The sequence below is a fragment of the Aquarana catesbeiana genome, linkage group LG05 (assembly GCF_042186555.1).
Source record: "Aquarana catesbeiana isolate 2022-GZ linkage group LG05, ASM4218655v1, whole genome shotgun sequence".
In the NCBI taxonomy this organism is placed as follows: domain Eukaryota; kingdom Metazoa; phylum Chordata; class Amphibia; order Anura; family Ranidae; genus Aquarana; species Aquarana catesbeiana.
Window position 1 is genome coordinate 568575080 of NC_133328.1, and position 14750 is coordinate 568589829.

A 14750-nucleotide genomic window follows, 5' to 3' on the forward strand; every position below is an offset into this window, starting at 1 on the left:
AAAAGTTAAACCCACCAGTGTTTTTTTTTTTTATCACTACTCTTCCTTTATATTGGCTTTTAACATTTACAAATGCAGCAATTTAGAAATTGAATGAAAGGTTTAGCACTGAGAAACGCTTTTTGAAAGATAAATTGTGCAACTATATACAACTAAAAAGATCAGACCAAAATGAGGGATAAATGAGGAGAAAAGGACAGTTGGGAGCTATGATTATTTGCTGGATGTATTATAATAGGAGTGGTACTTCCTGACTGCCTTGGATGGAAGCACAGCAGGTCTCGTGTCACCACACCCATCTCTTCCAGGCTATTCACAAAACAGAGGCGAGGCTGTATGTTTTGTGAATGGGAATGAGAAGTGTGGGGTGGCAAAGTAAGACCTGCTGCACTTACAACTGGGGTGGCCAGGAATTACCGCTCCCACTGTACTTCCTCCAGCATATAATGTATATAATTAGAAATTAGACGTATACCTGCATGACAGCGAGGTCTTCTCGAAGAACAGGAATGTTTGCCTCCTGAAAACCTGTGAAGTCAATTGTGTCCAAGCACACTGACCAAGCTGTCACAGACAACTCCTGGGCACTGTTTGTGATCAGGTGCCAAAGACATGAGCTCCCAATCATGTGACTGCTGCGACGGCCAATGACAGCAATCACTTCAGCCACTTCCACTGTTTGGCATTAACACCCACCCAAAAGACCACCAAGAGGCAGCAGTAATGGATTAAGGTACACATAAGTTGAAAATATTGTATGTGGTTAAACAATACATACATCATAATATAAATAGTGCTGCACAATTCGTAAATGTCCATAGAATAAAAATAAAAGTATTCAATAAAAGCCCCAACAGGTGTATGTGGAGACAGCTTGAATCGCTATAGGGTGCGGTGACACACATCGCACCCTAGCTTGATTAGGCTGGTCCAGGCGGAGGAGGCAGACGAGTACCGCAGCTGATATCTGGGGATTATGTGCCTGGTGATTTGTATACCGCTTTGTGACCTGTTTCAGGTCGAGTTCTTGAGGTGAGAGGCCATCTATAATTGTGGTGGAAGGATCACAGTCACCGGATGTGTCATCCTTTTCTTTGTGTGTGTCACCGCACCCTATAGCGATTCAAGCTGTCTCCACATACCCCTGTTTGGACTTTTATTGAATACTTTTATTTTATTCTATGGACATTTACGAATTGCGCAGCACTATTTATATTATGATGTCTATTTGAGGTATTGTTTGAATTAGCCGTGTTAGCTAGCAGTTCTTTTTGGCTGTGTCTCTTATGTCAGCGCTGAATACCTTTTTTCTATTGTTTAACAATACATACAGTCAGGTCCATAAATATTGGGACATCGACACAATTCTAATCTTTTTGGCTCTATAAACCACCACAATGGATTTGAAATGAAACAAATAAGATGTGCTTTAACTGCAGACTTTCAGCTTCAATTTGAGGGTACTTACATCCAAATCAGGTGAACGGTGTAGGAATTACAACAGTTTGTATATGTGCCTCCAACTTTTTAAGGGACCAAAAGTAACGGGACAGATTAACAATCATCCATCAAACTTTCACTTTTTAATACTTGGTTGCAAATCCTTTGCAGTCAATTACAGCCTGGAGTCTGGAACGCATAGACATCACCAGACGCTGGGTTTCATCCCTGGTAATACTCTACCAGGCCCCTACTGCAACTGTCTTCAGTTCCTGCTTGTTCTTGGGGAATTTTCCCTTCAGTTTTGTCTTCAGCAAGTGAAATGCATGCTCAACCGGATTCAGGTCAGGTGATTGACTTGGCCGTTGCATAACATTCCACTTCTTTTCCTTAAAGTCTTTGCTTGCTTTCGCAGTATGCTTTGGGTCATTGTCCATCTGCACTGTGAAGCGCCGTCCAATGAGTTCTGAAGCATTTTGCTGAATATGAGCAGATAATATTGCCCGAAACACTTCAGAATTCATCCTGCTGCTTTTGTCAGCAGTCACATCATCAATAAATACAAGAGAACCAGTTCCATTGGCAGCCATACATGCCCACGCCATGACACTACCACCACTATGCTTCACTGATGAGGTGGTATGCTTTGGATCATGAGCAGTTCGTTTCCTTCTCCATACTCTTCTCTTCCCATCACTCTGGTACAAGTTGATCTTGGTCTCATCTGTCCATAGGATGTTGTTCCAGAACCGTGAAGGCTTTTTTAGATGTTGTTTGGCAAACTCTAATCTGGTCTTCCTGTTTTTGAGGCTCACCAATGGTTTACATCTTGTGGTGAACCCTCTGTATTCACTCTGGTGAAGTCTTCTCTTGATTGTTGACTTTGACACACATACACCTACCTCCTGGAGAGTGTTCTTGATATGGCCAACTGTTGTGAAGGGTGTTTTCTTCACCAGGGAAAGAATTCTTCGGTCATCCACCACAGTTGTTTTCCGTGGTATTCCAGGTCTTTTGGTGTTGCTGAGCTCACCGGTGCATTCTTTCTTTTTAAGGATGTTCCAAACAGTGGATTTGGCCACACCTAATGTTTTTGCTATCTCTTTGATGGGTTTGTTTTGTTTTTTCAGCCTAATGATGGCTTGCTTCACTGATAGTGACAGCTCTTTGGATCTCATATTGAGAGTTGACAGCAACAGATTCCAAATGCAAATAGCACACTTGAAATGAACTCTGGACCTTTTATCTGCTCCTTGTAAATGGGATAATGAGGGAATAACACACACCTGGCCATGGAACAGCTGAGCAGCCAATTGTCCCATTACTTTTGGTCCCTTAAAAAGTGGGAGGCACATATACAAACTGTTGTAATTCCTACACCGTTCACCTGATTTGGATGTAAATACCCTCAAATTAAAGCTGAAAGTCTGCAGTTAAAGCACACCTTGTTTGTTTCATTTCAAATCCATTGTGGTGGTGTATAGAGCCAAAAAGATTAGAATTGTGTCGATGTCCCAATATTTATGCACCTGACTGTAATTTAAATATAAAAATCTGTATATACAAAGGCTGATTACATTGTATCTGATTTGTGACATCGCTAAACATATCCTCCATATCTGCCCACTCCCATATACAGTATATATTACATATGTATGCAATATTTTCAAAAAGAAACATGGCATTTGAATATGCCAAAGAGTGCTGGATAGAAAGATGGTTCATTCTCAATTCACTAAGGTTCAATTCTTCAGGAGGATAAAAGAGGAATGGTGTATCTACGTGATATTAGTCTGGGTCAAATATGGTTGTATGCACCCGCTTCTGATACGTAAAACAAGCATATCTAGCAGTATAGGAGTACTGATCACTATATACACTGAGTCGGAATCACCTTACAGAATTACTGATCCCTATTTTATAGTTATCAGAACCACCTCTGCTCAATTTAATTTTATAGCCAAAAGTCCTGCTTTTATTTGGTGTTTTTCTCTGAACCTGCAATAAGATCTAAGTAGATTGCAAATCAGAAATTACAAACCAGCTTGGTTGCTATACCTCTAGAAATTATTACATTTTTATATTTGTTACCTCTTTTGCAGGGGTATTTCTAGGTTCCTAATAGACCAGGGGCATCTGGGCACACACATTAAATTAGTAGAATACCATGAAGACCACTTTGGAACAAATCCAAGACTAATATCACATTGTAAAGCATTGCGCAAACTGTTGGTGCTATATAAATCTTGTGTTATAATAATAATATAAACTTTTTAACTGAATAAAAATGATTTTGTCTAAAAACTGTGATTCCACATCACAAAATAAATATTGAGAAGTAGACTGTATGATGCATAGACTGTATCATTTCCATATCTCAAAGGAGACCCAAGGCACTCAGTAGAAGACCTGGGGCCACATGCCCAGGGTGCCATGGTCTAGCATCATCCCTGCATGTTGGCACTGACCACAGTGCATTGTGTTTTTTGGAAAAACACCCATAAATAAGCTCTAATTTATGAACAGATAATTCCACATCACATTAAAGTCTGCAAGTTGGTACACTACACCACGGGAGGGAAATCGTTTCAATGATGAAGTGAAGTGGTTTGAAATGATGTCAGGAATGTCAAATCCCCCCAACCTGGAAGCAATAGAGGCTCTGAAAAAATCCTTTGTGGACTTATGAACATGAATAAACATCTAGACGTGACTTTGTTCACATTCACTGACTAAGGCTTACTTTTAATTATGGCTTCAATAAGGTCCATTGCCAGGAAAATCCACCAAGTGAAATATGGAGAGGCTTTGGTGGCCACTCTGAACAGAAACTCAACCATGCTTAAGGGATTAAACAGTTCTCGAAAATGTCCCATATTAAACTCCTGCATCTGACTAATCCATGGACGGGTCCTTCACTGCGCTGAAAAGAAGAGCCTATTTCTAAATGAATGGGAGAGGGGGAAAGGGCTCTTCGAACCTCATCACTTGTTGACTGCTGAAGCTTTATAAGATTAAACAAGATTTTCCTTGTCCGGTTGCCTTTGTTGGTCCCTTCTCTTCTAGGAGTCTCCATATGTCACTGATGCTTGAGAATCATAAACATTTAAATAAATCAAATTAAAATGTTTATTCTAGAAACACATACCACAGAGATATTGTGCAATATGTCCTTTGCCATACATTACCCCAATCACTAAAATCTCCTATAATTATATATATTTAACAAGTTATAATGTAATTTTTAAAACATTTTCTATGTTATTAAATCTTCAGCTTTCTTGACAATAATACCTGGTGATTCTGCCATGAAGGTCCTTGTTTAGGCACTTTCTGTGATAGGGGGGCAGCTCCTGGGTTGTCACTTGCGCCCACCATAACAATTACTAGCATCTATTTCATCACTCATTTCCCAGGCATGGGGGGCCATTGTCACCATTCAGGAGCCGTGCTAGAGCAATGATGTGCATTAATTCTACAGTGAATGCATGTAGATAGGAAGTGGCTGCAAAGAGGCAGCTGGAAATCAGCAACACTGAGATGCAACAAAAGATCTTGGGTCTTTGCCCTCACAAGAGAGTGGAGCTTGGAACCCAGGAGCAGAGTATGTAAAAGAATAAGCTATTGAATGCTTATCTCTGCCCAAAATAAAAAAATCACATTTCAGGCGGACTGACCTTACAACATTTAAAAATATTAATAATAATAATACATAATCAGTAATTATTATTTATTTAAAAAAAGCTGTCACAATTCACAGTAAATAGGGGCTCATGCACACTGCAGTTTAAAGAAGCGACTCCTACAGGCTTTTGAGCGCTTATTTTTTCTACCTAGAAAATACCCTCCATGTTAGTCAATGTGTCCATGCACACTAGGGCTTTTTCAGGCATATGCTTCTACGGGCAGAAAAAAACCTCACCAAACTCATGTTTTTGAGAGGAGCTAGTGCCCCAAAGAGCTTAAAACAGCTCAAAAACGCGCAAAACCGTTTGTTCCAGCTTTTTGTTTTGTTTATACAGTGGTTAAGAAAATACTATCTCCAAAAAAAAAAAAAAGCTCCAAAGAGCTCGAAAGAGCTTGAAAGAGCTCAATAAAAACAAGCTTCTTCAAGCTTTTATGGGCAAAAATAAAAGCTCAAAAGCAGCTGTTTTTTTGAGCTGCAGTGTGCATGAGCCATAAAGTGACAGGTTCTCTTAATTACACCCCCTGCCCCACTCAACTTCAGCTCCCTTCCTCCCGCAATGTAACACTTGGGGCCTGAGCAGCCACTCACCATTTCTAAAAAAAAAACAGCTTTAAATATTTTCCTTCTTTCAGATTTTTAGGCCTCATACACACGGACGTCAAAACAGCTTTTTTTCGGCGTCAAAACAGCTCTAGCGCTGGAGCCTCAGAACGCGCTGGTCCTTGGTTTTTTTTGGAGCTTAAAAACGACCATGCCTGTTACAGCTCAAAAACGCCATGGTGTGTATGAGCCCATTGAATAACATGGAGTGGCGTTCTTAAGCAGCAAAAAAAGCTCAAAAAATCCGCTGTTAAAACGTCCATGTGTATGAGGCCTTATAAATGAGCTCTGTTCATGAAGAAGGTAGGATATGGTAGATTGATTTCAATTTCAGAGTTTCCTGTCAGCTCACATATATTCATGCCATATTGGCTAGTGCTATCATAATCATTCTCAACCAGGGTTCCATTGAACACTAGGGTTCCTCCTGAGGATGCTAGGGTACCCTGAACTGCATCTGATTGACCTCCCATCTGATGGAAAAACCAGCATCCTGACCTAAATGATCTTTTTAGCTGTCAGTAAGGTTGGGTGTATGATCACCACTGTATGGATTACATTCTTCCTACTAATCACCAATGTAAGGCACATTTTCCCCATTGACATTCAATCAATTGGTTTTAGTAAGGTTTCCCCGAGACCTGAAAATTATTTTAGGGGTTCCACTGGGGTAAAAAGGTTCAGAAAGACTGGGTATAGGGTATATACCTTTCACCAACAGTTCTTATAAGGTATAACTATTTGTATTAATAAATATTTGTTGAATTCTGTTACAATGTAATGGCAAACAGTAAGCCGAACAAGTAAATTATCACAAGAATGTTTCAACACATCCCTTTTCCACGTAAGTGATTGCTGTTCTAGTGAAATATCCCATGCCCCTGCATCATAAGTGTTTTCTGCCTCATAGAATTAAAATTAGAGCAATGTGCCTTCATACATGACCAGGCACTGCTAATCCAGGCACAATAGCGATGGTCTCACTTGTGTGGTCCAGGTGAACTCATCGTGGATACGTTTTATCCAGGAAGTGGGTTTGTGTTGGTCATTTTGTTCAGCAAGCTTGATCAAAGGATCCGGAAGGGATTTTCCAGCTAGTGGGATAAAGCATGATGTCTGGTTGCATGTCCTGGTAATTTTCTTGTTATGGTTGTAGAAATGGCAGCTCTATGGTATTTATGACAGTAATAGGCATACAGATGTGCCAGATGTTTAGATGTCAGTGCTGCCAATGTTGTTTTAGGCTGCATTCACACATGAGCATTTTCAGCTCGTAAAACGCCCGAAAAAACGTCCGAAAAACGCCCAACAAGCAAAAATCAAATTAATTTAAATGCTCCCTGTTCACATCTGAGCGTTTTGTAGCCTGAAGCAAAATGCCTGAAGCTCAAAAAAGTACACGAGCTTCTTTTTGGGCAGATTACAGGCGTTTTTCTGCTTTTTACATTGGTGACCTTTTGACCTGTGCAAAATTGCGCCAAAAATCGGGGGAAAAACATGCGACTTTCTACCTGAAAACGAAATGCTCAGGTGTGAATGCAGCCCAAAACATCCAGAAAAATTACTGTCTAGGTCGGCAGCCAGAAAAAAAAAAATAGAGGAACTTTTACTCCTTCAAGAAACTACAGACGTTAATTCATAAAAACACAGCAAAAGGCTGATTGATAATATTTAAAAACAATACATACAAAAAGATTATAAACAATGTGCATCAAACAAGTATGAACATAACCCCCTATTGTAGTATATCCTATCCACAATATATACTGTATATACTCGAGTATAAGCCGACCCGAATATAAGCCGAGGCACCTAATTTGTACTTTGTAATTTGCACCTAATGTCTCCCGCTGTGTTATGCATCTGTTCAGCGGCCGTCCATTGTAACAAAGCCCCGCCTCCTCCTCGTCCGTGATAGGCGGAACACTGATACAGTTTCCCAGCATTGTATCAGTGTTCCTCTATCACGGACTAGGAGGAGGTGGGGCTTTGTCACAATTGACAGCCGCCGAACAGACTGCATAACACAGCGGGAGACACCCGCTGTTTTAGTAAACAAAGGTATGGCTGCAGCCTCACTCGAGAACCTCACTCGAGTATAAGCTGAGGGGGGGGGGGGGGGGGCGGGCGGTTCAGCCTAAAAAATGGGCTGAAAAACTCAGCTAATACTCGAGTATATACAGTATTCAAATAAAAACAAATTAAGTTTCAAGAGAAGCATTGCTAATACTGCCCATTAAATCTATAACAATTAACTGAATAGGACGACACAGAGAATTTGAGAGTTGACATGTTATGGTATGCTTCCTCAGGAAGGTGGAGACCAGAGAAAATGGTGAAAAAAATGTTTTGCTGATGTGAATTTTAGTAAAAGGGGGGAAAGGTCTGCTTTGAAGTGGATGATTCGATGAATGGTTTCCACCACACCAGCAAAAAAATGTGAAGGATAAGGATGGAAAATATTTGTTGAATCTAATGGGAACTAGTAGATTTCTAATCATTAAATTGGCTGCTGGTCGAGAAATTGTAACTAGTCTTATGCAGGGCAGCCATCAGAAATTTTGAGGCCCCTTACACAGCTTTAGGCTTGGGCCCCACTGGGCCTGACCATCAACATTCCCCAGGGCATGCCCACTCACCTATATGATCCTATATCCCCCATTCCATGTTCTCTTCCTCCTCCAGTCCTGTCTCCTGCATCCCATGTCCTCTTCCCCCTCTAGTCCCATCTCCTGCATCCCATGTCCTTTTCTTCCTCCAGTCCCATCTCCTGCATCCCATGTCCTCTCTCCCCCATTCTCATCTCCCCATCACCTCCTTTCCACGTCCTCCTCCTACAGTCTCATCTCCTCCACAAAATGCCTCAAGGGCCAAGAACACCTTACCATTCTTCTAGCATATCCTTACCTTACCATCTGTCCAAGGGTCATGACCGAAAACGGCCTGCCAACTGGCACCCGATCAGTACTCTCAGCCAATGGCTGAGAGAATTTGTACAAATGTTCATTCAAAAATCTACTAGTATATGACCAGCTTAACTCCACAAAATGCCTCAAGGATCAAGTAAAACCTTACCATTCTTCTAGCATGTCCTTACCTTACCATCTTTCCAAGGGTCAGCCAATGGCTGAGAGCACTGACCAGAATGTTCTGGCAGGGGGCTGTCCCCCTGTCATACAATAGCACAACGGGGGAGATCGCTGTACTAACATCGGAATGTTAGTACAGTGGCTCCGACCTGAGCTGTGATCTTTTTTCCGTTCAACCCTCTGGGTTGAACGAAATAAAAACTAGTAGTGTGTACGAGACTTAACATCAATTTATACTCAATAATCACTGGAAAATTGAACAAATTTTATTAATATTAAATATTTGAAATGAAATTCTACTAGTGTATGGCCAGGTTTACATATTTGCTCTTCCTGTATTGTAATCTGGTCAGTAGCAATGTTTCCTGAGGCTGATTGCTGAAAAGTCAAAATCAAAAGCACAACAACCTTTCACGTAAGGGGAGCTAGGCTTATTCCACATGATCGGGTGAGAAGAGTACCAAGTAGAAGAGCAACTTCTTCTTTGAACTGAAAGCCAGCTGTGGTGTCTTGACCCTTAAACACAGGTCCCACTGGGAACTCCTATTGGAAACGAAAGTCCTGGAAAACTTTTAAGAAATATATTTAAACATACTGCATTGTCATTTTTTAAAAGGTACATAAACTTGAAATTGATTCCTTACCCTCTAGCCTTTGTTAACCTTTTAAAACCAGAGGAACCCTTGAAATAATGTTCAGGTCTTGAGGAACCCCTTGTAGGCTGTAGGGGCCAAGGTGGTAGGCACCCCAGAGGGAAAACACGACACATACAGCGGTTGAAATTGCAGGAATTGTATTGGCAAAAATGTTTCAACACACAGTAACCGAGTCTATGCAATGGCTTAGACAGGTTATACAGTACTTGCAGAGTGATGCACAGAAACAGGCAGCACCCGGCTGATAGGAATATGCAGCAAGAACTAGACATGGAAAGATTGCCCTGTAGAAACTTTGATGACAGTCCCTATTCTGTCCTTCCTCCTCTGGAACCTCTCTCTACACTATGCACACTCTCCTTATCAAAGGGGTTCCTGTCCCTAACCTAACCACACACAGAATGTGCGCCAACTGTAGTAAGAATCACTAAAGAAGGTTGCATGGGTCACCTGAGTGGCAGGGTCCAATTGGACGCTGACATTGTAGGGGTCCAGGAGGAATGTGCATTCATCCTTCCTGCACTCTGCATCTCTGCAAGGTGGCTGCTGAGTGCCACCTGTGCATTGAGGTCTACACCCTGCTAAAACCAATTCATTGTGGGGGGTCAGAGGGAAAAATGCCACTTATATTAGCGGGTAGTGGGAAGAATGTCCCAGTTACAGTGGTGAAAAGAATGCCATCCTACAGACAGCTAAAAGTCCATTGGTGTCATGCAGCTGGCTATGCCAAGTGATGTTGGCCCCATAAATATGCAGGCACCATCAAATTTTGGATTAAACAGCCACAGCTCAAGGAATACCTGGTAACTTCTGGAAGAACCCTATGATTCCACAGAACCCTAGCTGACATGGCTTTTCTAAGATCGTGTTGATATCCTTTACTTAAAAAATATATATTTATATTTATGTAATGTGTTCAGTTTTTGGTGAAATGCCTCAAGTTCACAACTGCCCCCAACTTAGTTAATTACATTTTAGTTTTAATAGACAATCCTAGATTTAGAGGTGCCATATTTTTTTTATTTTTTTTATTTTCAATCTCATGCTGTAAAATAGAAGTGTTGCATGCACCTCCGTAGTTGGGCCATAAAATGGAAGGCTCAACACTTTTTTTTTTAAAAAGCGCTCTCCCTTGTGGTTGTTTTTTTTTTTTTATATAATTGTTCTTTCTAGCTTTGGCAGTGACAAAAACCCGTAACTTCTGGTTCTTGTATTTGCAGACAGTGACTGGTATTTATGCCACGTAACCATTATTGTGCCCAGAGAGGAGAGTTTGGAGTGGACGATGTACCCCTTCCCTTACCTGGCTTGTGTAGATCCTGAAGCACCAAAGGGCACTTTTGTGTACCAGCTTTTAGCCCATTACTACAATGATGAGAGCTCAGGTGGTGGGATATCATATTACCTTATGGAAGGTAAGTAATGTCTCAATATAATATAATATAATATAATATAATATAATATAATATAATATAATATAATATAATATAATATATTATAATACATGGACTGGATTGTTCTCTATAAGATATTAAATCTTAATTCCAGACAAATCTTTTTTCTTTTTTTAGTTTTTGTGATGATTAGGGAAGGGTTAGAACTTTGTTTGCTGTTTCTGTAGCCAATGCAGAGATCCTCTGGCCTTCTGGCTTTACCTCACCTTCACATGATTCCATTGAAAGCCAGATAAAATAATTTTTCAGGTGCATAAAACTTACCCGGACAAGCTCACCTGCTGGGAAGCATTCAAGCCATACCTGCAGGGCATATTTACTTCGTAAATGAATGCTGATAAAATAACAACTACATTAAGTGAGCGCCAGGTGGTCCAGCAGGTGCTGGAATATGTTTCGAAACCCAATGCTTTGACACATGATGTATGGATGACTGCTCAGGATGTTCTGAAGCACCCTTCCGTCTTATCTGCAGAGAAAAAACAATTCTCTAGTAAACTGGCTTACTATGAGAAGGGAGAGAAAGCTGATCAACTGCTAGCTAAAACTGCTCAATTCCAACAATATTCAAATAACATTGGATCATTCATTAACTCTGAGGGACAAATAGTGAATTCACCTTCCTGATACTGCGGGAACTGGTCCGTTTTTTAATCAGACCTATATATTTCCAATCCCCCCCCCCCCCACTCTGAGGCTTCCTGAAGTGAAACTAATTATTCTTGTTGAACATTAACTAGATAGGAAGGTATGTTATATTTAATTATTTTAAACCTTTTTTTTTTTTACATTTCTTCAGTTGCTTCCTGGTTTCTGGCCTAGGCCAAAAGTATGTCATACATACTAGGAGGCTTCATGGGTAGAGTTGCCACTTTTTCTGGCACAGCAAAAAAAAATGTTTTAGCATAGACTATAGGATTATAACAGACCTAGGACACGTTTGGGTGCTCCAAAGGGGATAGTAATGCGGCATGCATAGTGCCTCCTCACCCTCCTGTCAGGCCCTATTCTGAGCCACATTCCTGTTGAAATACTGTGTCCGGGTTTCAGGCTGAATGAACACATGATTCAAAACCTGGACTGTCCAGGTGAATCCCGGACAGGTGGCAACCCTATTCATGGGCATTTTCTTTCTTTCATCTGGAGGAGAAGAGGAAGAGCTATCTCAGCTAAACATATGTAGGACCCTCTAGTGTGCTAGAATAGATTGTACATAGTTAGTGATAGTATAGGTAAATTTTGGCTTGGCCGGCAGCCAAGCCTGGATTGAATCTGGGTCAGGGATAAGTAACTCAGGGAAGCTGGATGACTCATCAGGCTGCACCTCTGGTACCTCCCCCTACTTGCTGGAACCTTGGAGAAGCTTACAAAAGAATAGGAGGGAGGTTAGGAGGAGCTGCCTGAAGTATGGGCGCCAGCCAATCCCCAGCAAGTGGGCTGGCAGGGAGTGGGCACCTCTTAAATACTCTGATTAATGCCAGCAGGGGGCAGTTGGGTGGAAGCTGGTGACAGAGTGCTGAGGAGGCTGTCGGTGGCCCTTGAGGGTGCCCCTAGTCTGGGGGGGTGACCTCAGGCCTGGGGCTCGGGTGCTGGAGGGATCCATTTACAACACATGGAGGAGTCCTTTCCTGGATGCACGGGAGCAGGTGTGAGGACAGGGGGAAAGAGTCAGCACATCCAGGAGATCTCTAGGAAGAAGACCGTCGGGTGGCTGGTGAGTGTGCAGTCTGGAAGGACTGTGGGAAGTAGCCGGGTGGGCTGGTGAAGGGGGCAGCTGCAGTCAGGCGGACTGGCAGTGCCTGAAGAGGTGGTGCTGGGATCAGTAGCCACAAGGATGTAGCTGGACACTGGACTTTTTCTTTACACATCAAAATGGCCCACAGTCCCTGCCTGTAAAGGGCTTTGCTTAAGGGCTTTGCTAAGAGGAGTGCATATAGCTGTACATAGGAAGAGTTGTCCCTAAAGAGTTCTAAAGTCAAGTGGGCATTCCATAATCTCCCTAATCCCTATTCAAGTTTTATCCCCTCAATAAAGTACAAAAACAAAGTGCTGGACTGTTCACTAAATCTAAGTATTCCTGTGAAAATTTGGTGTGCCTGGCTGTGCAGGGTGGGAGATCCCAATTCCGCAGCTGCTCTTATGTGGAGTGTGCTACACATACCTTCCTGCCTGAATGCCTTCTACTGGAATCAGCTGCCCTTACTCAAGATGGCTGCAGTTATAAATGATAGGTGGGTGTTTTTAAAAGATATTAAAAGATATTTCTCAACAAAATAAAGCATGGAGACATGCATGAATGGGTGAGTTTTATTTTAAATATTAATAATGAAATAAATAGTGTTTTCAGTTTGTGGTGCTCAGATACAGTTTAGTTTCACTTTCATTCAATATATGCATGGCCTTAATCTGCCTTTACTATCCAAAGAACACCAAACATAGACTTCACCAATATTCTAGAGGAAATGCATACAGTGACCAGTTCGTTTACTAATTAAAAAGCACCAGGAGATGATGTCAACCTGCAGCTGGTTCTTCTCAATGATGTGGGTCCCCGGCATCGCTATCTTAGATTTGAGAGCTGGCTGTGACTTCCTGAGGAATCACAGCTGGATCCCCATTGAACATGTGTGAGATCACAGGGTGCAGTGATACTATTCCTGCATCCCCTTAGGATGTGTTCCCGGAGGCAATGGGCAGGGAGGGGGGCAGGACAAGTGATGTAATATTTGCCTAGGCGAGAATTGAGGAAGTGGGAGTGGGTATCTGTCAAAAATGTATCTGCTCCCTCTAAAAAATAAACATTTTTTTTTCCTTTTAATGTACACTTTCTCTTTTATGTTTTAATTTATTTTAATGTAAATTGATTATTATTTTACATATTTGTCCCTTGTGACAAGATTTTTACTTCGGTAACAGATGTTTTTGTTCTTGAAAAATGATCAATAAAAATTACCTGATTCAAAAAAAAAAAACATAAAGTGTCAGAAATGGTGGTGAAGAGGAGGATAAGTGTCAGTGAATCTCCGCTTTAAAAATACACGTTTATACCTCTCTCCCGACTATGGAAAAGCTAAGATTTAAATGGTCCCGTGACATCCCCAATTTTGACAACGATGACTGGGATGACATATGGGATTTCCCATTTAGCTCCCTGGTCTCTCTGAGAGATCGCCTGATCCAATTCAAGATAGTCCATCGGGCATATTTTACCCCTCACAGACTACACAAAATGAACCCCGACTCCCCTCCCGGATGTTGCAGATGTGGTGGGACTCCTGGGGACTTCACCCACATCTTCTGGACCTGTCCGGCAATTGTCGGATACTGGAGGGAGATATTGGACTTTATCACACAAATCACCTCTGTGCCACTACAACCATCAATGTCAATCTGCATACTAGGCCTGGTAGAACAACTAATTCCTACGGTGGCAGGACGTACACTGGTGGGACTGCTCCTGTTCTATGCCCGTAAAGCTATAGCCCTTAGTTGGCGCACACCAACCCCCCCTCCTCTCTCCCTGTGGAAACAATTAATTAACAATAGCTTACCTCTGTATAAAGACACATATGACAACAGAGGCTGCCCCAACAAATATGGCAAAGTCTGGTCTAAGTGGCTGGCAGATCCCTCCACCGCTTCAGAGGCCTCTTAGTAGATCCCAATCACTAAGTAGCTCCCAAGCGGGTGCCGGGTGTACACAATGAATCTACAATATGCTATCTTACCATGTACAACTGCACATAGCACCACCTCATGACCCAGTAAACTGTACCGCTATGACTGATTTCATAATATATATTTCATAAAAAAGGTGACAGCG

General features: G+C 41.7%; 1 protein-coding gene across 2 annotated transcripts in view; it reads left to right on the top strand.

Moving 5' to 3' along the window:
* The window catches only part of LOC141145371 (neural-cadherin-like), a 159294-nt gene that overhangs the window by 25220 nt on the left and 119324 nt on the right, over positions 1–14750 (top strand). For both annotated transcript variants that reach the window (XM_073631991.1, XM_073631992.1), the window contains exon 2: positions 10694–10888. In XM_073631991.1, the coding sequence (XP_073488092.1) occupies positions 10694–10888 (195 nt within the window). The remainder of the gene's footprint in view (positions 1–10693; positions 10889–14750) is intronic.